General features: G+C 41.7%; 1 protein-coding gene across 2 annotated transcripts in view; it reads right to left on the minus strand.

Moving 5' to 3' along the window:
- Nucleotides 1-3369: 3369 nt before the first annotated feature.
- Nucleotides 3370-26398, minus strand: part of LOC126292086 (signal recognition particle receptor subunit alpha homolog) — an 81951-nt gene continuing 58922 nt past the window's right edge. For both annotated transcript variants that reach the window (XM_049985902.1, XM_049985903.1), the window contains 3 exons: nt 24382-24509; nt 11190-11366; nt 3370-5473 (listed from right to left, as the gene is read on the minus strand). In XM_049985902.1, coding sequence (XP_049841859.1) covers nt 5348-5473; nt 11190-11366; nt 24382-24509 — 431 coding nt within the window. In that variant the 3' untranslated portion in view covers nt 3370-5347. The remainder of the gene's footprint in view (nt 5474-11189; nt 11367-24381; nt 24510-26398) is intronic.

Raw genomic sequence — 26398 nt, forward strand, 5'->3', positions numbered from 1 at the left:
CAACAGAAACACCATTTCCACCCTTTTTATTGCGCACGAAAACCACACATTCCATTCAAGCATACAGCAGGACCTTCAGAGGTGGTGGTCCAGATTCCTGTACACACCGGTACCTCTAATACCCAATAGCATGTCCCCTTGCATTGATGCATGCCTGTATTCGTCGTGGCATACTATGCACAAGTTCATCAAAGCAATGTTGGTCCAGATTGTCCCATTCCTCAACAGCGATTCGGCGTAGATCCCTCAGAGTAGTTGGTGTGTCACGTCATCCATGAACAGCCCTTTTCAATGTATCCCAGGCACGTTCGACAGGGTTCATGTCTGCGGAAAATGGTGGCCACTCTAGTCGAGTGATGTCATTATCCTGAAGGAAGTCATTCACGAGATGTGCACGATGGGGGCTTGAATTGTCATCCTTGAAGATGAATGCCTTGCCAATATGCTGCCGATATGATTGCACTATCAGTCGGAGGATGCCATTCACATACTGTACAGCTGTTACAGCGCCTTCCAGCAGCATACGTCGACCCCACGTAATACCGCCCCAAAACAGCAGGGAACCTCCGCCTTGCTGCACTCGCTGGACGGTGTGTCTGTGGTGTATGGCCTGACCAGGTTGCCTCCAAACAGGACTCCGACAATTGTCTGGCTGAAAGCATATGCAAGACTCATTGGTGAAGGTAACGTAATGCCAAGCCTGAGTGGTCTATTTGACATGTTGTTGGACCCATCTATATCGCACTGCATGGTGTCGTGGTTACAAAGATGGACCTCACCGTAGATGTCAGGAGTGAAGTTGCGCATCATGCAGCCTATTGCGCACAGTTCAACTCTTAACACATCATCATGTAGCTGGACGAAAAGCATTATTTAACATGTTGGCGCTGCTGTCAGGGTTCCTCTGAGCGATAATCCGCAGGTAGCAGTCATCCACTGCAGTAGTAGCCCTTGGGCGGCCTGAGCGAGGCATGTCATCAACAATTCCCATCTCTCTGCATCTCCTCCATGTCCGAATAACATTGTTTTGGTGCACTCTGAGACGCCTGGATATTTGCCTTGTTGAGAGCCCTTCCTGGCACAAAGGAACGATGCAGACACGATTGAACCACAGTATTGACTGTTAAGGAGTAGTTTAACTACAGACAACATGTTCCGTGTATCTCCTTCCTGGTGGAATGACTGGAACTGATTAGCTGTTGGCCCCCTCCGTCTAATAGGCGCTGCCCATGCATGGTTGTTTACATCTTTGGGCGGGTTTAGTGACATCTCTGAACAGTCAATGCACCTATGCCTGTGATATAATATCCACAGTCAACGTCTGTCTTCAGGAGTCCAGGGAATCGGGTTGATGCAAAACTTTTGATGTGTGTATATGACAAGAATTTCTTCGGGATTTGTGAGATTTCCTTCACGAACGTTCTACTAATGCATTCTTTGAAGGCTTCATGCAAGACCACCTTGACAGCCAAATGCATTTTGTTCAGTATTTTTCTATCAATGGTCCTATGATTTGTTTTATGCCTATTATGTAGAAGCCTGTTTCTTTTAGAAACTTCTTTTTGGCCATATCCATACAGTGCATGATGAACTATTCTTGTACTGAAAGGCGAATATATTCAAGAACTAAAACATTGGGGTCTATTCAACTTTGAGAGTCCAAATGAGAAGCTACTCAATAAAAATATTAAGTAGTAAAACTTATTTGCATGCCATTTGAGACACACCAGACAAAGGTTTCCACTACACTGGGAGCAGTGCAATTGTTTAAAGGAAACTTTTGTAATTACTGTATTTACCTGAGACTAAGATGATTCTGAATATAAGACAACCCCCTTCTTTTAAAGAGGCTCTTTGAGAAATTTTTATTTTGAACGTATTCTGATTAAGCTTATGGCATTTATTGACTCTACATTTTGACAGTACAGAACATGTCAGTTTGGATTAATTTTTACCTTCATTTCCTGTTTGCTCACTATAAGCCAGTCGTCTTGGTATTACCATTTTTAGTAATAATGATATTTGCATCTGACCAATGAGATTAGAAAAGAGAGAGTATAATCCTACATACAAGCGGTAATGAAATTTGTAATCGCAGTTTTCATAAATGTCCGAGTTTTCTTCTGAATATGCCGCAATTTCAGAAGTTGTGATTATGTTGGCACCTGAGACCACAGCTGTTTTTCCAAAAACGTAGCAGATTTCGTATCTATACTGGCATGATAATATGACTATAATTTCTTTAATTTCTTGTTTCCAAATACGTCTTCTGCCCACTTTTCTCTCAGTGGGAGAGTAGAAACAGCAGCTGACACACCGTCGTTTGTGCCCAGCCTACCACAACACTACTGCATGTAACATGTACGTACGGCACTGGCCCCTATCTAGACTTACCGTCTCCTACAAATATGCCTACTACTGTTGAGTCTGTTGAGTATTTGTTGATTTTTATGTCAATTGAGTTCCGACTACAAATGAGAAGGCAGATAACTTGGAAAAAGATGTAGTTACTATCTGTTTTTCATCGCAACTACAAAAACAGTTGCATTTTTTCCTTTTGATAATGTACAATATGTATCAGTAAAATCAATGTTACACTTTTTTTCCAAACAGAGCTAATTAACAAGTGTTATTAGTTTTTTGCTAACTTTCTTCAAAACAGTAGAACAAATTCTATCCTCTATGTGGCATTATGGAGCTCATCCTCTCAACATCTGTGTACTGTGCACGAGAGTTGCGACAGTGGACAGTCTATGCTATGTGGAGGATAAACGACTATTGTCTGTGGCACTCACAGTCTCACATGAAGTTAAATAATAATTAAAAAATAAAATCCGTGTGAATGAAAGGATTAAATAATACCCCAGTTAAACAAATCTTAGCAAAGTTAGACATTGCCAGTGGCTGCACCAGCAACAGTAGTACAACACTAGTGTCAGCAATTTTGTGACACGCTTCAGAACCATCCTGAATTCTTCAAAACAAATATTCTTGTCACCTCAGTTGCCAAAGTGTCAGTAAATGTGAACTGACCTCTATATTATTCTATACTGCTACATAAAAAAAAGGTTAATTCGGGAAAAAGTAATTTAATCTGCAAATGGAAGCTGACCAGTGCATTCTGAATGACAAATTACAAGAAAAAACCTCTTCTTATAATCGGGTGAATCTGTTAACTACATTACCACACCATTCTTACTTATTTACACCACCTTGACTATGCAGACTACACCCAAAACAAAACGCATGACACAATGCTTCCAGACAAATAGCTTAATTTTTAACACAAATGGGGCAATCTCTGATTTTATTCATGAAAGGAAAAGTGGGAATTGAGAATGTTGGTGACAGAACAAATACAACTAAACAAAGAATGCTATTTTTGATTTATTAATGAAAAATATGCATTTTTACATGAATAAGATAACAACTGATGTACAATAACAAAACTTTTTATAGGAATCTATGTAACAAGACATCTTGCACTGAGGTTAATAAGCCACCACCTCCAACATTTGCTGAGAGAAAATTAACTTCAACCGATACGAACAGCGTTCGAAGTTAGTCATGAATCTCAAACAAAGGGTCTGTTTTACACAGTACCTATAAAGAGGGTTCCAAGTTTGTAGGAGGCAACAACATAGTGAATACTAAAAATGATATTAACACACATGCACCACACATATGCTGAAGCTACCTAACAAATAAAATCTTAGGACACTTAAAAAGTATATACTTATAAATATCACAGTTTGAAAATAAAATTGGATACGGTAGGTAACACAATACAGATGCACTGAAATTGCTCTCCTATACAAGAATTGAACATATGGACTGTTTCTCAGAAGCAATTTTGTAGTTATTGTCAGTTTTATACTTATAACTACCATAAGTAGACTATTTACGTCACACCTTTATTATGTTTCGACACTGATATAGCTGAGAGGAAAACTGGAAGCAGATTCACCAATAACATAAACTGCCATTTCTTTACATATGCTGTGAAAAGATACACAAGATATTCTAAATAATGTTTTACACAATGTTTATATCTGCTTCACAAGCAAAAAGATACCAAAGAACTATCTTTACAGTAAGCAAATGCTCTGTTCCACTTTAATTCTTTATTTACAAATCTCTGAAGTTCTTTAATTATAGTCAATATTGTGGCCTACAAATGAGCAAATTTGCAGTTTCTGCATGAATTAAGTGCTTTTAGCAACTGCAGAAGGTACTAAAAATTGTAAATCAAGTAAGCAGTTAAAGATTCTTTGCAAGTGTAAACTGATATGAGTAAAAGCTGCAACTGATATTTACCAAGTTTGCAAACTAAAGCAGTACTTCTGTAAATTACATTTTATAATCTGTTGTATAGACAACTGTCAACATAAGTTTAGAAGGGTTAAGTATCTATATGATCAATAATATTGGTTTACATATATTCAAACAGTTCTTAACATTTCTTATCACAATCATAATTACATAACTTCAAACTCTTTATAAACCGGAACTAGAGTGCTTAACTGTGTTGGCTGACACTTATGACAGCATCACATGAGACTAGAAAAACAATACCTAAATCTGTATGCAGGATTACTGTACTCAATTATATATTTACAAAAGTTAAAGAAATTCTCTCTCTAAGGACCTTAAAATTATTTTTTAAAGCATCAAGTTTCTGATTATGGTTTAAGAAATGGCAGTGATTTAAATATGGCAGCCAGTTTGTGGTTCATTTGCTAATCAGGTTATTTTTCATACAAGTTTTTCCAAAGTGCTTTGCATACTTCCTTGATCAATCAATACATATGCACTTTTAAATTCATTCAAATTGCCGCATAAAAGGGGAGTAGGAGGAGGATGAGGAGGGAGAAATAGTGCAGACACCTGTCAAAATTTCTTAGTCACTGAAAGTGGAGATTTAAGAGGTCATTTCATGACACATAGGAGCACCCAAAATTAAATTATAAAGTGGCTTACTATTCACTACAATAACGTGAAGGCACTGATTATATATAATAGCTCTTAAATGCTGTTAGCTCACCAGTGCACGATTCGTTTTAAAAACCACTTCAGTAAGTACTTAAAATATGCTTAGTATTTTGGACAAAATAAATCACGAAACTTCAAAACAAAAGGGCAGGGACACTAAAAACCAACTTTTCAAATTTTATATAATTTCCTGTAAAAAATTTAATTCAGCACCCGTGGTAACAGAGAGAGTAAAATACGGCAGAACGGCACAAATCAAACACTGGCAGCTAGAGAAATTGCTTCTGAGATACTGACAGTATAATAGACACACAGAGGCTTGCAGAGGGACAAGGAGCTGCCCAGCTGTCGGCAATCACTTCATGAGGGCGCTCACCACTACTTTTGCATTGAGTGACTTAAGGTCAGTGTAAGTCTGACCGGTACCCACGAACACTATCGGCTGTCCAGTGATGTATGTCATGGATATAGCTGCACCAACCTGCACAAAACAAATTGTCACTATAATCTCTGTAGCAGCACATTCTTACCATCTAAATTATAAGTAAAATAGGTTGATCAGTAACTTTCTTAGAAAATATAGCAATTACCATATTTTGCATTTTGGGAAAAACTCTCCAGTCAATCCGAAGCACAATTCATCGTGTTACTTTACACTTTTTTTTATATGTAACAGAGTAGGGTAAAGCAAACGGAAAGGCTGAGTGGGAACTCTTCACTTTTAACAGGGCATTGTGGTAATAAAATGGCAAAGGTTGCAAATTTGTGCAGCACTGGGACTCAAAATCAGAGGCTTCATTTTTTTTAGAAGGGATGCCTCAACTGCCTCGGCCATCAGGACATGTGTTCCGTCTGACACAAATTCCTAACTTATCACATACTGTCCCTTATCCATTAATCCCCTTACTCACAAATAATTGATTCCCATAAGAGCTCAGAAGATATTATTGCACCCACACTGAAACAAACATCAAGGAGCCTCACACACAACTGTATGCACATGCCCAACAGAGCAGACAACACCTGTAAGAGGGCAACAGCGCCACGGTATTTGTTTCAGGGTGGGTGCAGCAATATCGTCCAAATTCCTAGTGAAGACAATTAGTGAGTAGGGTGGGGTGGGGTGGGGTGGGGTGGGGAGGTTAAAGGACTAGTGATACTGCATTGCAGGGAGCTATAAGTTGACACTTTGCCATCAGGACATGGGTTCTACCTGATCCAGAGACGGTTAAGGTAACTGCTCTAGCAAATTGGAGCATCCAGGGTCGAGACCAGGTCTGGGCAGATATTATCTACTTTTGTAATTGCATTACTACAATGCCCTGTGCAGCTAAATGTCAACTGCTTCCCACCCATCCTTCCCCTCCACTTCCCCATCTTCATGTAAATATATGCACCAGGCACATCATCACGAGTGGTGTCCATTCTGTCAGATACCGGACAAATGGACACCACTCAGATATACAGCCTGCTTTCCACTCTCAATATCAACATTTCTCTGTTGGATACGATAGACAAGGCATAAGTGACTTATTCTGGTTCAAAAGCTACTTTGTTAAACACTGTTTATGTTCCTCTCTGTCACGCTGACTGCTGCTAAATTGCACACAGTCTTTCCCCAGTCTGTTCATTATTGGTATGTGCTTCCTTCTCTTTCTCCTGTTTCCTAGTTATTTTCTCCTAAAACAAATAATCAGTTCTTAATATTTCATTTCCTTCTGTGCTTTTGTCAGCTCAGTTTCAACTTTTTGCAAGAAACACAGGCAATGAATAATGAAAAAGAAAAAAGAAAAAAAATTTCGAGGGTAGCACATAAGATGCAAAATATGTTACACACCATCGGACAGAAAAGTGAAGCACCCAGAAGATATAGTTGGGTGTGTCTGTAACTACTGTATAGATACGCAAAATTGACATTTATATAAATGATTGTTGTTGTTGTTGTTGTCTTCAGTCCTGAGACTGGTTTGATGCAGCTCTCCATGCTACTCTATCCTGTGCAAGCTGCTTCATCTCCCAGTACCTACTGCAACCTACATCCTTCTGAATCTGCTTAGTGTACTCATCTCTCGGTCTCCCTCTACGATTTTTACCCTCCACACTGCCCTCCAACGCTAAATTGGTGATCCCTTGATGCCTCAAAACATGTCCTACCAACCGATCCCTTCTCGTAGTCAAGTTGTGCCACAAACTTCTCTTCTCCCTAATCCTATTCAATACCTCCTCATTAGCTACGTGATCTATCCACCTTATCTTCAGTATTCTTCTGTAGCACCACATTTCGAAAGCTTCTATTCTCTTCTTGTCCAAACTAGTTATCGTCCATGTTTCACTTCCATACATAGCTACACTCCAAACAAATACTTTCAGAAATGACTTCCTGATACATAAATATATATTCGATGTTAACAAATTTCTCTTCTTCAGAAACGCTTTCCTTCCCATTGCCAGTCTACATTTTATATCCTCTCTACTTCGACCATCATCAGTTATTTTACTTCCTAAATAGCAAAACTCCTTTACTACTTGAAGTGTCTCATTTCCTAATCTAATTCCCTCAGCATCACCCGATTTAATTTGACTACATTCCATTATCCTCGTTTTGCTTTTGTTGATGTCATCTTATATCCTCCTTTCAAGACACTGTCCATACCGTTCAACTGCTCTTCCAAGTCCTTTGCCGTCTCTGACAGAATTACAATGTCATCGGCGAACCTCAAAGTTTTTACTTCGTCTCCATGAATTTTAATACCTACTCCAAATTTTTCTTTTGTTTCCTTTACTGCTTGCTCAATATACAGATTGAATAACATCGGGGAGAGGCTACAACCCTGTCTCACTCCTTTCCCAACCACTGCTTCCCTTTCATGCCCCTCGACTCTTATGACTGCCATCTGGTTTCTGTACAAATTGTAAATAGCCTTTCGCTCCCTGTATTTTACCCCTGCCACCTTTAGAATTTGAAAAAGAGTATTCCAGTCAACATTGTCAAAAGCTTTCTCTAAGTCTACAAATGCTAGAAACATAGGTTTGCCTTTTCTTAATCTTTCTTCTAAGATAAGTCGTAAGGTCAGTATTGCCTCACGTGTTCCAACATTTCAACGGAATCCAAACTGATCCTCCCCGAGGTCCGCATCTACCAGTTTTTCCATTCGTCTGTAAAGAATTCGCGTTAGTATTTTGCAGCTATGACTTATTAAACTGATAGTTCGGTAATTTTCACATCTGTCAGCACCTGCCTTCTTTGGGATTGGAATTATTATATTCTTCTTGAAGTCTGAGGGTATTTCGCCTGTCTCATACATCTTGCTCACCAGCTGGTAGAGTTTTGTCATGACTGGCTCTCTCAAGGCCGTCAGTAGTTCTAATGGAATGTTGTCTACTCCGGGGGCCTTGTTTCGACTCAGGTCTTTCAGTGCTCTGTCAAACTCTTCACGCAGTATCGTATCTCCCATTTCGTCTTCATCTACATCCTCTTCCATTTCCATAATATTGTCCTCAAGTACTTCACCCTTGTATAAACCTTCTATATACTCCTTCCACCTTTCTGCCTTCCCTTCTTTGCTTAGAACTGGGTTGCCATCTGAGCTCTTGATATTCATACACGTGGTTCTCTTCTCTCCAAAGGTCTCTTTAATTTTCCTGTAGGCAGTATCTATCTTACCCCTAGTGAGATAAGCTTCTACATCCTTACATTTGTCCTCTAGCCATCCCTGTTTAGCCATTTTGCACTTCCTGTCGATCTCATTTTTGAGACGTTTGTATTCCTTTTTGCCTGCTTCATTTACTGCATTTTTATATTTTCTCCTTTCATCAATTAAATTCAGTATTTCTTCTGTTACCCAAGGATTTCTGGCAGCCCTCATCTTTGTACCTACTTTATCCTCTGCTGCCTTCACTACTACATCCCTCAGAGCAACCCATTCTTCTTCTACTGTATTTCTTTCTCCAATTCCTGTCAATTGTTCCCTTATGCTCTCCCTGAAACTCTGTACAACCTCTGGTTCTTTCAGTTTATCCAGGTCCCATCTCCTTAATTTCCCACATTTTTGCAGTTTCTTCAGTTTTAATCTACAGGTCATAACCAATAGATTGTGGTCAGAGTCCACATCTGCCCCTGGAAATGTCTTACAACTTAAAACCTGGTTCCTAAATCTCTGTCTTACCATTATATAATCTATTTGATACCTTTTAGTATCTCCAGGGTTCTTCCACGTATACAACCTTCTTTCATGATTCTTAAACCAAGTGTTAGCTATGATTAAGTTGTGCTCTGTGCAAAATTCTGCTAGGCGGCTTCCTCTTTCATTTCTTAGCCCCAATCCATATTCACCTACTATGTTTCCTTCTCTCCCCTTTCCTACACTCTAATTCCAGTCACCCATTACTATAAAATTTTCGTCTCCCTTCACTATCTGAATAATTTCTTTTATTTCATCATACATTTCTTCAATTACTTCATCATCTGCAGAGCTAGTTGGCATATAAACTTGTACTACTGTAGTAGTTGTGGGCTTCGTATCTATCTTGGCCACAATAATGCGTTCACTATGCTGTTTGTAGTAGCTTACCCGCATTCCTATTTTCCTATTCATTATTAAACCTACTCCTGCATTATCCCTATTTGATTTTGTGTTTATAATCCTGTAGTCACCTGACCAGAAGTCTTGTTCCTCCTGCCACCGAACTTCACTAATTCCCACTATATCTAACTTTAATGATTACAGTTGCAATTATCTGTGACAGGTAGAACATCCACAAGAGCACATGAGCAATGTTCATGTTTAGTATTGTTACAAGGTCTGATAGGATACATAAATGATGTCAACAGTGTCCGACGTTGAATAAATGATGGGCAGTGGCAACAGTGGTTTGATGTTGGACTGCACGGGAATACGAGGGCAGGCATATTCGCCAGCACGTTTCTGGTCAACCAGGTCCGACCACCACATGGTAGGATCGCTACATTGTGCACCAAGCACATTGTAGCCCTTTCACGTCTGTGCCTGGCATTCAAAAATGAGTAATAGACTACCTGAAACCTTCTGTGTCAACCTGGACCATTGGTGGGAGAGTAGCCAGGCTAGGGAATTACTGCCCCACGCGAAACTACCAGTAACACCACAACACCAACAACTGCATTTGGAGCGGAGCTTTGACTGCTGATAAATAGCACTGCACTGTGTTCAGTGATGAATCGCAGTTCTGTACTAACACAGGTAAGCACCAGCAAGTATGGTGTCACCCTGAGGAAAGGTGGTGTTACTCCAGGCATTATGGTGTGGGGAGCAACCTGGTGCGACTTCAGCTAACAGCTGGTAGTGATTGAGCGAACTCTGACGGCACAACCAAACATCATGAACATCCTGTAGCCCCATTTGCTACCACTCACACAATTTTATTGTAGCGCCGTTTCTCAACAGGACAACGCCTGCCAACACAGGCATGGCAAGTATCTATGAACTGTGTGTTATGTGATGTGATGGTACTGCCGTGGCCACCAAGATTCTCGGTTCTGTTTCCAACTACGTCCAAGTGCCCCTACTGGCATATCACGGACAAATTACTATGGCTGTGGGCCAGCAGGAAAGGATACATCAGCATTATGACATGACTGAGCCTGTGCAAGCACCAGGCTATAGAATGTGCAATGTCATACTGACAAGTGGGCTAATGCTGTGAAGTTCTTTATAAATGTGACATGATATTTGCAATCACTGAAATAACATCTGATATCCTCTCAACATATGAAGTTTCATTTTGAGTTTCTATTACTTGTCTTCGTGCCTGTGCAACCCTCTCTTGGTCAGCAAATGTAATCAGATCTCTCTCCAATTGAGAATATTCGGAGCATTATGGGCAGGGCCCTCAAAAGAAATGTGATTTTGAAGATATAACATGCCAATTTGGCACGTCTTCCTCAGGACAGCACGTTATTTACTTGCTCTTGCTTTCCTCTTGAATAAATCATCCAATTTCCCTGAAATTATCATAATTTGTTTGTCTGTACATGTAAACAACATCTACACATTTCTGTCCCATTTGGATAATTTTTTCACAGTGTGCTTAAAAAAAAAAAAAAAAAGGAAGAAGAAGGTATTAATTATCATTAATTATCAACAACAAATTTACAGAAGATAACGCATCACAGATAAAATGCTAACTGGGAAAGTGCACAAAAGCTCCTCTTTGCTTACCTTGTCATCAATAGTATCAAACTTGGTGAGCACTATTCCGTCAACCAGGTGGGGGTTGTCCATGGAAGAGTAGTCTGCAAGAGCCTGGTTGAATTTGACAAGCTGGTCCACAGCCTCATTTCCAACCAGCGCCTCACCCACGAACAACACCAAGTCTGGTTGGTTCACCTTGATCAGCTGCAACAATGTTAATCAGAAATGTGACATTTCTTTTGTAAAACCATAAATGCAGATGCAAGCAGCATGTTCTGGAGTATTTATCAAAAACTGATTGCTATTTACAGTTTTCACTATAGTTTTCCCTCTTAGATAAGGTTACAAGATGAACTACAACCCAAGTATGATAAGGGTAATGGATGCTGAGGGGAATTTGTAAGGACATGAGACACTACAAGTAATACATGAGTTTTACAACTTGGCCAGCAAAGTAATGGAAAATGGCCTATGTAAAGAGGAAACAGAATGTAGATTGGGAAAAAACAAGAAACCATTTCTGGAACACAGAAATTTTTCAACTCCAGATACAATTTAAATGTTAGAATGTTCTTTCTGGAACTATTTGCTTCGAATGTAGCCTTGTATGAAAGTGAAACAGCAACAGTAACCTTTTGAAATGAGCTCTAACAGAAGAATACAGAAGATTTGATGAGTAGATCAAGTAACTAATGAGGTGGAACTGAATCAGCTGGGGAAGAAAGAAATTTAATACATAATTTGACTAAAAGAAGGGCCCAGTTGACACGACACATCCTCAGGCATCAGGAAATTGTCAATCTGGTAAATGAAAGAAATGACTGGGATGAAAACTTGAGAGGGCGGCCAAGAGTTGACTACAGTCAGTAATTATAAAGAGATGAAGAAACTTGCACACGAGAAGATTCCACACCGAGGGCCACATCAAACTATTCTTCGGACTACACACCACAACAATATTTTTGCACAACCTGGAAGTATAAACAGCATTTGAAGAAGCAACAAATATAGCCAAATGAGGGGAAAAACCACGAAGCCAAAAGAAAGACTCTTATATTAGTGGTCAGCAACATTACAAGATACAACTGTCTTGCACCATTTTTGTCAGCAATACAGAGTTTGTCCAGGAAGTTATGAGAATAAAATCCTCCAGTGAACTAAAAGGGCTAAACTGATGCAGTCATTGGCACAGATGATGGTGAGATGTCTTTGCTAATGAATGTGATTTAGTTCAGTGACCTATGGAAAGTGACAAGAGTGAGAACTGTGTTTTGTGCATAGTGTGTCTTTGTGATACGTCAGAATACAAGATGCAGTAGTTAATTGAGCAATAATACACAATCAAATTTTGCATTAAACTAAAAAATCAGGTTCTGAGTTGGTGGGCCTAATTCGAGAAGCTTTCATGGAGAAAGCCATGTCTCAGCCAAGAATTTACAAGCACAAGATATTCCAGGAGGGTTGAGGAAGCGTTGATGGCAACTGTGTTATGAGCATCTGTCATGTCCCAAATGCACGAAAGTGTAGGGAAAGTGGAAAAAGTTTTTACATGGTGATCAATACCTGAATACGAAAGCAGCAGTTTGCAATATGCCTAAATCTAATGTTTACTGGATTATGAGAAACAAAATATTAACAGAAAAATGTTTGCAACATTGCTGACTGACGAACAGACGGAAACACACATACTGAAGTGTCACAAGTTGTTTTAAGGCAGCAAAAGTGAGCATAATTTTTTTTAACAGTGTAGTGACAGGCCTTTGAGAGATGCTGTTTTTTGATTTGCGATTGTCCTGAAGAAGGCCTGCACGTGCAAATCCAAGGTTAAGGCATCACTTATTGTCTTTTTTCCAAAGATGTGACTCACAGTGAATTTGTACGTCAAAGTTTAACAGATAACGGCCAGTTTTAACTCGAGTATTCAGCCGGTTGTGTGACAGGGTGAAATACCTCAGCCATCGTACAGTCCTAACTAGGCACCATCCGGCTTCTTTTGTTTCTCAGCGTAAAGAGAAGAAGAGAAGCTTGAAGTGAACACCAGCACGGGTTGTTGGAAGTGGTAAGAGGCTTTGACGCTCCGCCATAAGCACGTTTCGAATTATGCCCTCCAGGATGACCGTGACGACTGAGTGAAGCAGTGGCACTAATTCACACATGCGAAAGGAATGTACATTGATGATTTTTAAGGTTTTATGTATTAAAAAGAAATAAATCTCTTTAAAAAATAACTTTAAATTTTTGGGTCAGACATATGATCTCCAAATTTTCACTTATTTATGTGCTTCCCTACTGCCCAAAATATATGCTGTTTATACTTCAACTTGAATTTTCCATTATAGTAATAATCATACCAAACTTCTGCTCCTGCGCCTTCATGCAGCTGTGGTGTGAAGAGAAAATATTGTCCTCAATAGCAAAATGAGAGAATTAGTGTACTATATGTCTTTATAAGGAAAGAATGTAGATTGGTTGCAAATTAAATTTGTTTTGTCTTTACAATGATTTAAGACAGAGAAGTGGTTTAGTTGCACAAAAATGCTGAAAGAAAGTGATCATGCCTTGCTTAAAATGATGGAAAACCTAAAGCTAAACCTACGAGACATTTGGATTGGTTGGTTGGTTGTTCGAGGAAGGAGACCAGACAGCATGGTCATCGGTCTCATCGGATTAGGGAAGGAAGTCGGCTGTGCCCTTTCAGAGGAACCATCCCGGCATTTGCCTGGAGCGATTTAGGGAAATCACGGAAAACCTAAATCAGGATGGGCGGACGCGGGATTGAACTGTCGTCCTCCCGCATGCGAGTCCAGTGTCTAACCACTGCGCCACCTCGCTCGGTGAGACATTTGGAGTAATGAAGCCTGCTTCTCCCACTTGAAAGGTCAATGCCCCACCTTGTTAGGTCACGTTTTTGGATGAGAGACAAAAATTAACAGATCGCCTTTTGGCAGTACCATATAAAATACACAGAAGGTTACTCTTCAAATAAATTTAACATGACAGTGGAAAACGTGGGGGCTTCTTCAGTTCCTGAAAATACTTCAAACAATAAAAAATACACACATCAAAAAAGGTTTTGCATCACCCCAGCTCCCAGAACTCCTGAATATAGACATTGACTGTGGCCACTGTATCTCAGACACAGGACCATTGACTGTTCAGATATGTCACTAAACCCGCCCAAAGATGTAAACAACGATGTATGAGCAGCATCTATTAGATGGAGGGGTCTGACAGCCAATCAGTTCCAGTCATTCCACAATGAAGGAGAAGCACAGCTTGTGTCGACTGTAGTTCAACCATGCCTAGACGGTCAATACCGCGGTTCGATTGGATCTGCATTGTTACTTTGTGCCAGGAAGGGCTCTCAACAAGGGATGAGTCAAAGTGTCTCAAAGTGAACCAAAGCGATGTTTTTCGGACATGGAGGAGTTACAGGGAGACAGGAACTGTCTATGACATGCCGCGCTCAGGCCGCGCAATGGCTACTACTGCAGTGAATGACCGCTACCTACGGATTATGGCTCTGAGGATCCTTGACAGCAACGTGACCATGTTGAATAATGCTTTTCATGTTACGACTCAAACTGTGCGCAATAGGCTGCATTATGCGTAATGTCACTCCTGACGGCCATGGCGAGGTCCATGTTTGCAACCACAGCACCATGCAGCACGGTACATATGGGACCAACAACATGCCAAATGGACTGCTCAAGACTGACATCACTTTCTCTTCACGGTTGAGCATCGCATATGCCTTCAATGAGAGAATCATTGGAGCTGTGTTTGGAGGCAACCCAGTCAGGCTGAACGCCTTAGGAACACTGTCCAGCGAGTCCAGCAAGGTGGAGGTTCCATGCTGTTTTGGGCTGGCATTATGTGGGACTGACATATGCCACAGTGGTCATCGAAGGCACTGTAACAGCTGCACGGTATGTGAATGCCATCCTCCGACCGACAGTGAAACCATATCGGCTGCATATTGGCAAGGCATTCGTCTTCATGGACGACAATTCACTCTCTCATCGTACACATCTTATGAATGAGTTCCTTCAGGATAATGACATTACTCGACTAGGGTGGCCAGCATGTTCTCCAGAAATGAACCCTATTGAACATGCCTGGGCTAAATTGAAACCCACCAACCAGACTGCGGGATCTACGCCGAATTGCCACTGAGGAATGGGACAATCTGGACCAACAGTGCCTTGATGAATTTGTGGATAGTATGCAATGATGAATACAGGCATGCATCAATGCAAGAGGATGTGCTACTGGGTATTACAGGTACCGGTGTGGACAGCAATCTGGACCACCATCTCTGAAGGTCCTACTGTATGGTGGTACAACATGCAATGTGTGGTTTTCAGGAGCAATAAAAAGGGCGGAAATGTTTATGTTGATCTCTATTCCAATTTTCTGCACAGGTTCTGGACCTCTAGGAACTGAGGTGATTTAAAACTCTTTTTGATGTATATACAGTCTCGCTAGATAATAACAGTCCCAAGTAAAAACACTAGCATAGGTAAAATTACTACTCAACATACTACATTCTCTGTCACCATCACTGTCTTAAATATTTTTTGTTCTAACTTCCCTCTTGTATTGTGAAAAAGAAAATTTCTGAAGCCTAATGGAGCACTTTATTCATCCCAATCTGAAGTATCTTACTATAGGTTGAGTGACACACATCACCATGGAGCTGAGATGGCTTGCATTCCTTGCTTTTGCAGTAGCATATGGAATAAGAAGGGATACTTTGTGCAACACAAGAAAAACAAAATTTCTATATTCTTTTCAAAGAATAAAGTATGATTACAATTCAATCTCCCATCGTTGAAACCATCATTAAAACAGCAGATCAGGATTTTTGCAAATGAACTGGCTCTTTAGAGACATAAAATCAATTTTTTATCTAAATGTGGTAGGCAATCCATAAATAAAGATTTTGCAAGTCCACATGATTGTAGTTAAGCTACTGGCCACATGAACAGATGCTTATAAACACAAATAGTTTGATGGAGATAAAGATTCCAGATTCTAAGAATCACATGTCTGGCCAAAAACTGAAATATACAATGTAGTATGGTGTAATGCTTTTAAGGGTATGGGATTTCGAGCCATCAGGTACTGTTTTCTTCCATTGTTGTTGTGATGTGCTATCTATTGACATTTTGTCATTTTAGTGACATGGGGTTCAATTTTATCACCACAGACTGGCCGAAGGTTACGAGCAAACAGTCATGGGAGCATCACTAGTCTAGGCTAGTTGCCAAAGGTCACAGTGTGTGCATTGTAGAGGGCCATGGGCGACCGCACGGAGCTAGCGCAGCAGCATGTTACGGAGATCTGCCCTTGCCCAATCATGGATCACAGCAACTGTTTTCTGCAGATATTGTGATGCTTGGGGCACAAAATTGTCACTAAATACCTGCTGTCCAAGAAGATGGCTACTGAAAAACACCTGAACACTAAGTGAGTCATTTAACAGCAGCTTTGCCACATCTGCAGCGGTAGCACGACTGTTTTGTGTTTTTTTGCTTTAGGGTGCAAAAATTAACTGGGGAAAGTCAAAACTATAGAACATGAAAACAGAGAGGAGTTGAATGACTATAAGTCAGTAGCAATTGACGGAAGAGAAGACAGCTAAAAACAGGCACTTTAAAGAGGGTTAATAAAGGCAACACAGAAACTGAGGTCCAAGACAAATTTACATGGCCTTCGCCATATTGCTTCGGCGGATAAAAATTACAATGCAGATGACAGCCCACGTCATTCGCTAAAATGGCTGATAAATCAGACAGCAAACACAAGCTGGAATATTAATGGAATTTTTTTTAAACAAAAGCCATTCTGTCAAGAAGTTGCAGACCGTTAAAATTTGGGCACAATGTGTACAAAGTGGTGGGGTAGTGCCCCTTAGCAAATGACGATGGCTAAAAAGACAGTGCCCAAGATGCAACCTAGTTAAAATGACTTCCTGCCGGCGAGAAGGCCGGTGCTGGGAAAGGCTTAATAAGCTGGCTTATTCCCGTGAAGAGAAGACAAATGGTGATGTCCAAGGGACACCACCAACTGACAGATGGCAATGCAAAGATCATCGGAGGGAATGTAAATACTCATGCACTGAGGTATGCGAACTGCCACCTTGGCACCAGCATCAGCAGCCTCATTTCCTGGCAGACCGACATGACCAGGAACTCACAGAAACATCACATGGCTCCACCAAGAGTGAGCAAGTGACAGTTTTTCTAGACTCTCTGCACTAAGGGATGGGCAGTGTACAGTGCATATAGACTGAAGGGTGCTGAGTGAGCCTGAGCAGAGAATTGAAAAGGCTGTGTCACTGGATGTACTCTGTACTCTGTGGCCTGATACAAGGCAAAGAGCTCGGCTGTAAATACTGAGGAGTGTGCCAGAAGCTGGCATCGAAAGACACAGGTGCCAATGACAAAGGCACACCTGACCCCACAGTCAGTGCGAGAGCCTTCAGTGTATACAAAGGTACTATCACAAAGTTCCATGCGAAGGTCGTGAAACTTAAGGTGATAGACCGAGGCTGGAGTAGTGTACTTAGGAAGTGAATGAAGGCCAAGGTTAACATGGGCCGTGCCACCAAGCCAAGGTGGTAAAGGGCTCACACCTACGGGGAAAGTTGCAGGTAGTGTGAATGTAAGCCACCATAGCAAGTGCCGAAAGTGAACTGCAGGAGATAACTGAGAAGAGGGACGAGCCCTATACTGACGATCCAAAGAATCATTAAAGGAGGAGGCAGAGGAGGGGTGGCCATGCGTGGCAGACAAACGGCATGCATAACTGCTAAGGAGAAAGTCACGGTGGTAAGACAGTGGTAGTTCAGCAGCTTCAGCATACGGACTCTCAACCGAGCTGGTGTAAAAGGTGTGCATGGTCAAATGGATGCCATGATGGTGGCTAGTGGTGAGATGGCGTAAGAGGGATGAGCATGCAGACGCATACACCAAGCGCCCGTAGTCTAGTTTCGAACGACAAGCGACCATTACAAACTGAGGAGGATGGTTTGAGTGGCACCGCAGGAAGTACCACTGAGGGACCGTGTACAGTGGGCTGCCAGGTAAGATACATGGGAGGACCAATAGACTTTCCTATCGAGCATGAGCCCCAGGATTTCATAGTTTCAATGAACAGAAGAGCAACAGCCCCAAGATGTAGAGATGGTGGGAGAAACCATTTACACCGCCAGAAATTCATACAGACGGTTTTGTCAGTGGAAAAGGGAAAGCCAGTCTCGATGCTCCAGGAGTAAAGACACAGAGAGAGTGCTGAAGACGCCATTCAGTGAGACAGGTGCATGGATAATTGCAATAGATGGCAGACTCGTCAACAAGAAGGCAGCCGGAGATGCCCAGCGGGAGCCATTCTGGGCTTTCCACAGAAAACCATCCATGACATGGGTAGACAAAGTAACGAGAGGGACACCTGCAGAACGCTGCGCTCAAAATCCACACTGCATTTGTCAGTAAACTGCGTGACTCGAGCCACCACACAAGCCAGGCACGAATCAAACGTTCCATCACCTTACAAACGTAGTCGGTAAGAGAGTGGTCGGTAGCTAGAAGGTACATTTTTGTCCTTACCAGGCTTAGGTATGGGTATGATGGTGGCATCACACCACTGACTGGGATATGTGATCTCTGCCCAGATGCAGTTGTAACTGTTAAGCAGAAAGTGCTTGCCTGCAAGAGAGAGGTGCTGCAACATCTGAATGTGGATGGCATCTGGCCCTGGGGCAGAGGATCTGGGTTAACTAGTTCCATCATAGTAAAGACGGCATTGTAGCATGCACAATTTGGAGAAGAGAATAGTATGTTCCGAGCCTCATCTGCTCGTTTCTGATGGAGGAAGGCAGGATGATAGTAGGAAGAGTTCGAAACTTCTGCAAAATGGTGGCCCAAGGTGTTGGAGATAGCAATAGTGTCCACAATGACATCGTCCACTACTGTCAGGCCGGAAATTGGAGGATTGATTTTGGTTCCAGGGAGCCATCGGAAGTTGGCCCACATGACAGAGGAAGGTGTGCAACTGTTAAAACAACTAGTGAATGAAATCCAGCTAGCTCTTTTGCTATCCAATAGAACGTGACGACACCTCTCACACATCTGTTTATAATGAATGCGGTATGCCAGTATAGAGTGGCAGTTAAAAAACGCTGAGAGCACTTCTCCGTGTGTGAATTGCGTCACGGCATGCCTCAGTCCACCAAGGGACTGGGACACGACGTGGTAAAGAGGAAGTGCGCGGGGATGGAAAGTTCTGCAGCAGTAAGGGTAATGTTTGTGAAATGTTCTACCTGATGATTACAACTGGGGAGATCTTGTTCTTCGAATGTCGCCAGGGAGGAGTAAAGCTGCCAGTCAGTCTTAGGAAGCTGCCATTTAGGTGTGCACATGGATGTGGTTGGAGTCAGCAAACAGACAGCACACAGGAAATGGTTGCTTGAGTAGGTGTCAAAATGGACGAGACAATGGGCAATCTGGACAGTGCAGAAGGAGAGGTCTAAAGGGGAATAGGTGTGCGAGGAGTGGGAAACGAAAGTAGGTGCTGCAGTGTAAGGCAGTGTTGGTTAAGGTCAGCCAAGAGAGCACACCTCCAACAGGTCCTGGGAGGTCCCCAAAGGGGTGGATGTGCATTCAAGTCATTGAGTAGCAAGAATGGGGGAGGTAGCTGCCCAATAAACTGTAGGAAGTCTGCCCTACTGACAGTGAATGTTGAAGTGACATATATAGTACAGACGAAAAAAAGTCAGGTTGGGAAGGAAAAGGCGAACTGCAACAGCTTGAAGACTGATAGTCAGGGAGATGGGTTGACTATGAATGTCCTCCTGTATGAGCAGCATGACGCCCCCATGACATGGAATGCTAATGTCAGGAGAAGATCAAAACGAATCAGTAAGAAATGTGAAAGCTGAAAGCAGTCGTGAGGGTGCAATTTTGTTTCCTGAAGGCAGAGTACAAGAGGACATTGCAACGCTAAAAAGTAGCCGTAAATCCTCTTTGTGGGACTGAAGGTCACAAATATTCCATTGGAGGATAGTCATGATGAGAAAGAGATGTAGGGGTGTCACTTCAGCGGCTGCCGAGTGACCACTGAGGCAGACACACTAATACCGGGCACAGAAGCACGATCCTGCTCCATAGGGCCCACAGAAACATTAGCTTGCTTGTGCGTTCGGTCTGTGGAGTCCAACGCTGAAAAACTGTTATTGGTGTGCACCGGTGACACAGAGGCTGCCTGGGCTAAGGTATCACGTGGCGACACCATTGAAGAGGATCTTCGAGGTGGTGAAGGAGAGGACCATTTGCCTTTGGTGGACTTCTTCCAGCCTTTCCAGTTAGATCAAGACTCGGGTGTTGGGCCGAAGGGATGGAGGAAGTCGTCATGGGAGTACTCCTGTCCCTTCCGACCTACCTGTTGTGTAACTGCTGGCTTCGCCCCTTGAGGTGAAAGTTTGATGGCTTGTTGCACAGCTGGCAGGCAGGATGGCAAAGCTACCTTGACACTGGGCGGTTTCACAATCTCAGAGATGAATTGGTGCTCGCATGACTGCATGGACATGTCCTTCATGGAGTGAGGGAACAAGAACAAGTATCGGTACCAGATGGGAGAATGCTGGTTTTGCAACTAACCAATAACTTGTGAGCAACTGGATAAGGCACCTTTCTTTTTACCCGGATCTCTTTAACAGAATGCTCATCAAGAAACACTGGACAATCCCGAGAGGAGGCAGCATGGCCACCACTGCAGTTGATACAGCTGGAAGGAGGAGGTGGACAATCGCCCTCGTGCGCATCCCTAATACAGGTGATACATTTGGCTGAGTGTCGACAAGACGTTCTAGTGTGGTTCAAATGATGAAACTGGTAGCAGGGCATCAGGTTCGGAATGTATGGCTGGAAGGTGATAATTTCATAGCCTGCTTTGAGCTTGGACGGAAACACCACTCTATCAAAGGTGAGAGAGAGTGTGGGTGGGCACTGAGGAGGAATCTACCTTTTTCATTACACGATGGACGTCAATGACACCCTGATCAGAAAGGTAAGATTGGATTTTGGCCTTGGTTAGACTGTCGAGCAGCCTGGTGTAAATTACACCATGGGAATGGGCCTCGGCATGAGCAGGGAAACCGTGAAGAAGCGAGGGAGCAAGCAATTTTGTTTGAGAATCAGAAGTGGTCTCAAGAAGCTAAGTGCCATTCTGTAAACAAGAACAGGATTTCACATGACTAGCAATTGTATCTACATCTTTCTGAATAATGATCGGATTTACTTGGGTAAAGGACTGACAGTCTTCAGCAAGTGAGACCATGAGAAATCGTGGTGCAGCAGGATGGGCTTTGAATCATTGGTCTCATTACATTTACTTTTCTTAGACGGTGAGTGGGAAGATGATTGACTCATCATGAGGAAATTCCCCATGATTGCTAGCATCTCTGATGGCACGCTCCTTCCAACTGAGGGCCCCTTCAATAGGGGGAGCACCCGCCTTAGTGGTTATTCACACCTCATCTCACACCTACCGAACACCTGACAGAAGGGCCAATCGGCAATTTTGGAATGCTACAGCTCGGGCAATCACCCCTCTCTGGGACTAGCCTATACCAGGGGGTATGTGCAAACCCTACTTGTCAACCTGGGGCTGGGAATTATGCATTACGCAGTCACCTGTTACGTGTCAAACGCGTGGGCTGGGCTTCAGGATCACACAAGGAGGAAGAAGATGATGATGATGAAGAAGAAAGAGGATCCTCAAATGCCAAAGTAGAGGTAGGAGAGGAGAAGGGAAACATAGAAAGGAAAGCAGAGTGAAAAACAAAGGGAGACTGCACATCAGTGATAGAATGCAGAACATTCCCAATAATACCCCACACATGGTCCCCAAAGGAGGGGAAAAAGAATAGCAAGAGGATGGACATGCAGCACGGATGGGAAAAAATGCTGCAAAGGCTGGGGCCTCGTGGTAGCCAAGCATGAACCCACCAAAGAGTGGCGAGCCCCCTGGGGGAATGGCAGCACGATGGCGGTGACATGTTCCTTGGTAGAACTGTTGTGGGTAGTGAGACACGAGTTGCTCACAACTGAGCAGCAGTCAATCTATTAGCATCACAGGGGTTCTTTGATCAATTTGAAGTTCAAACACTGCTGTTGCAGTAAGTGGTGTGCTTGGTGTCTGGAAGATGAAGGGCATTCTGCTCATTGGCTTCCTACCCAGAAGGAATCAGCGATGGGGGGAAGGGGGGGGGGGGGGGAATCGCCTGGTGGAAACCCATACCAGTATTTTAGTTCTAAAAACCAGAATTTCTCAGTATTTGTATGATCTGTGTTATAACAGGTCTATCTATTTTTACTAATAACTGGATAGAAGCCCATTTTAGCAATGTGACATATCAGTGGTGCTATATTGTTTTGTTTTTAAATGAAACATGCTTTAAGAATAAGTGATGATTTTTAGTAAACTTCATTTTAGTTAAACTGCCGAGATCAATGAGCTGCAAACATGCAAGAATTGGCAACCATTGCTGAGGCAATAATGCAGCTGTTGCTGTGTGAGGTGGTCTCTTAGACAATGTAGCTCTCGTAAATGCATGACTTAACATGGAAAGTTGAGTTTTCCAATCTCAGTTTTCACCCTTTAGCACTGACTTCATAATGCTCAAATAGTGGTACGATTCCTCTATCTACTGCAAAACGATTTCAGACATTTCGAAAGAATACAATAATTCCGGTAGTATTCAAGCCCTCATTACTTTTGGAGATATGGAGCGAACGATGTACAGACTTACATATTTTTTTCCTATTATCTACTTTATTTGACAGTGAGTATACATATCTTGAAATGTATAATGCCAACACGTGAGGGAGGCGAAAAATTTTTCAGTCTATTTTTGTGTCTATTACTTAAAATAATAGTAAGAAGAAGCCAAAAATTGCTTATTTCTGAAACTCATTATTTTGTGCTGTTTTAACAGTAAAGTTTGACTGGAGATATAAAAAAAACAACCATAACTGAAAACTGGTTTCTTCAGTGATAATCACCCATAAAGTGAACCAATGAATGTTAGTCATTATTGTGAAAAACTGCAGAAATTTCCAAATATCAAACAAAACATTATGTGCTGATATAAGGCAACACTTGGCCACATATGGCTCAGTGCACAACTACTGTTCTGAATGAGTTCAGCTGGGAGCTCTTATCATCCACCGATTTTGCTCCCAGTGATTTCTATTTTTCCTGTACCTGAAAAAATTCCTTTCCTCCAGTCATCATTTTCACAATGCCAAGGAGCTGAAGACAACCGTGACGTGCTGGTTCCATTCCCGGTCAGAAGAAATCTACAGCACAGGAACACCCAACTCTGATCCCAAGATATGACGTGTGTCTCAGTTCTGGTGGAGATAAAGTCAAAAAACAGATGAGACATCACTGTACCTGTTGCCAATACAGTTTTTCATACAACTTTTTTTTTAAGGAAGCAGAGGACAGGAAAATTTAATTTGTGGATGAATCTCTTATGTCATAATTGCTTTTTAAATAACTAACTTCAATGTAGTTCTTGGCATGCATCTCCCCACAGCAAGGTATCAGATGGTCTAATGAAACATAACAGCTAGCAGATTCTCACCCACTTTAAGTTAAGCGTATACGTTGAGTCTTGTTATGGTGAAGTATAATTGATAGGTCATGTTAAATATTGTACATGCATATTTTGTGAATTTACTGTGATGAATGCTATTTGAAGTTTAAGTTGACCTTGCTACCTTGTGGCACTATATTTTGCGATTGACATTGTCAAAATCAAATGTATTTTGTTAATTTGTTAAAAAGAAATGAATTACATTATTGCAAAACATGGACATACAGACCCTGCAAGGTCACTAAATTATGCCAGTTTTTCCAAGAGATTTCAAAGTGGTCAACATGCCAATGAGTTTTGTAAAAATAAGAGGACACTATCGTTTGGACGGAGATCTTTGGTGTGGAGTTATAATGGCCATACAGTAGTATGATGGCTTTTCTAAAAAAACAGTATGTGTAGCACAAATTAGTGACATCGCAATTGACTGCCTGGCCACTGGTTGTATCACCAGGAAATCTCTATTTTTATACAGCTGCCAAAGCAGAACAACTCACAGCACCAAAGGTGCAGAAATGGGAGAAGAAGCTTCTCACTATTCACATACGGTACCTTGGCTAGTGCCCTCATTAGTGGCTCATTGTCTTGCATACGCCCTGCTGTGTCCACTAGCACCACATCCAGCCCCTGGTCCCGGGCATAGCCAATAGCCTCCATCGCAATACCAGCTGCATCTTTGCCTGTCAAGATAAAGTAATACAGTGAACAGAAGAAATGTACAAGGACATAGCAAGAATTACTGTCACTATGTAACACCTGTAGGAAGAAATATTTCCAAAATTAACTACTATTACACTAAAATAATTTAGCACCTACTCTTTTTCACTTGTTGAAAGAACCTACTGATTTTGAGATATAGCATTTGTCACATTTATGCGAGCCAGCCTATACAGCTGCAACATATGTATTTTTTTCTTGAATTGTAACAGAAGGTAGTTTATTTCTAAAAACAAAGATGCTGTAACTTACCAAACGGAAGTGTTGGTATGTTGATAGAGCCAATAAACACACAAACACACACACAAATTTCAAGCTTTCGCAATCCAAGGTTGCTTAATCAGGAAAGAGGGAAGGAGAGGGAAAGACGAAAGGATGTGGGTTTTAAGGGAGAGATGCCTGTGTCTGTATATGTGCAGATGGATATGCGTGTATGTGCTCGAGTGTTTACCTGTCCTTTCTTTCACCCCCCCCCCCCCCTCTCCCCGTAAGGTAAGTCTTTCTGCTCCTCGGCTTGGAATGACTCCTTAACCTCTCCCTTGAAACCCACATCCTTTCATCTTTCCCTCTCTTTCCCTCTTTTCTGATGAAGCAACCTTGGGTTGCGAAAGTGTGAAATTTGTGTGTGTGTGTGTGTGTGTGTGTGTGTGTGTGTGTGTGTGCATTGTCTCTATCAACATACCAACGCTTTCGTTAGGTAACTTACATCATCTCTGTTTTTAGATGTATTTTTCCCAAGTGGATTGTTTCCCTCTACTGTATTCATATCATCAAGATAGTTTATCTTAGACAATGCCACATTATGAAAATATGACCACATTTATTTACAGCAGAATGTTTCACATACCAAAGCTACTTGTGAAAATTATTGTACAACAGTAAAAATTACAAAAAGGCAGTTTAAAAAAACTGCATTCAGATTCAAGTGTACACTCGCACACCTGTCCTTTTTTTCCCCTAAGGGAAGTCTTTCCGCTCCCGGGATTGGAATGACTCCTTACCCTCTCCCTTAAAACCCACATCCTTTCGACTTTCCCTCTCCTTCCTGAAGAAGCAACCATCGGTTGCGAAAGCTAGTAATTCTGTGTGTGTGTGTGTTTGTGTGTTTTGTTCATGTGCCTGTCTGCCGGCGCTTTCCCGCTTGGTAAGTCTTGGAATCTTTGTTTTTAATGTATCCATAATTTGTATTATTTAGCATGTTGGATAGTGGGTTCAGAGCAAGGCAGAACCAGAAAGGACTTATTGAGTCCCCGTGGTATATTCCACGCTTAACCTGTATTGGCTGTGATGTGATACTATTTGAATTTGTTTGGATATTAAGTGTGGTTTTCCAATTTTTCATTACTATGTTTAAGAACTGTATCAATTTTAGGATCTACTTTGTACATTTCCAATATTTGTAGTAACCATGAGTGAGGTATACTATCAAAAGCTTTTTGGTAATCAAAGTATGTGTAGTGCAGCGACCTTTGTTTAGTTTTAGCTTGATATGTCACCTCTGCATCTATTATCAGTTGCTCTTTACATCCTCGTGCTCCTTTGCAACAGTCTTTTTGGTCTTCATTTATAATTTTGTTCTGTGCTGTATGTGTCACTAATTTCTGTGTAATGACTGAAGTTAATATTTTGTATATTGTTGGTAGGCATGTTACGGGGCAATATTTAGCTGGGTTTGCTGTGTCTGTCTGATCTTTAGGTTTCAGATAAGTTATTCCATGTGTAAGTGTATCAGGAAATCTGTATGGGTCTGCAATGTAACTGTTAAATAATTTAGTCAGAATGTGTTGAGGTGAACTACTTTAGCCAGAAATTTGCTATTTTATCTTTTCCAGGGGCTTTCCAATTGTGCGTA

The sequence above is a fragment of the Schistocerca gregaria genome, chromosome 9 (assembly GCF_023897955.1).
Source record: "Schistocerca gregaria isolate iqSchGreg1 chromosome 9, iqSchGreg1.2, whole genome shotgun sequence".
In the NCBI taxonomy this organism is placed as follows: Eukaryota; Metazoa; Arthropoda; class Insecta; order Orthoptera; family Acrididae; genus Schistocerca; species Schistocerca gregaria.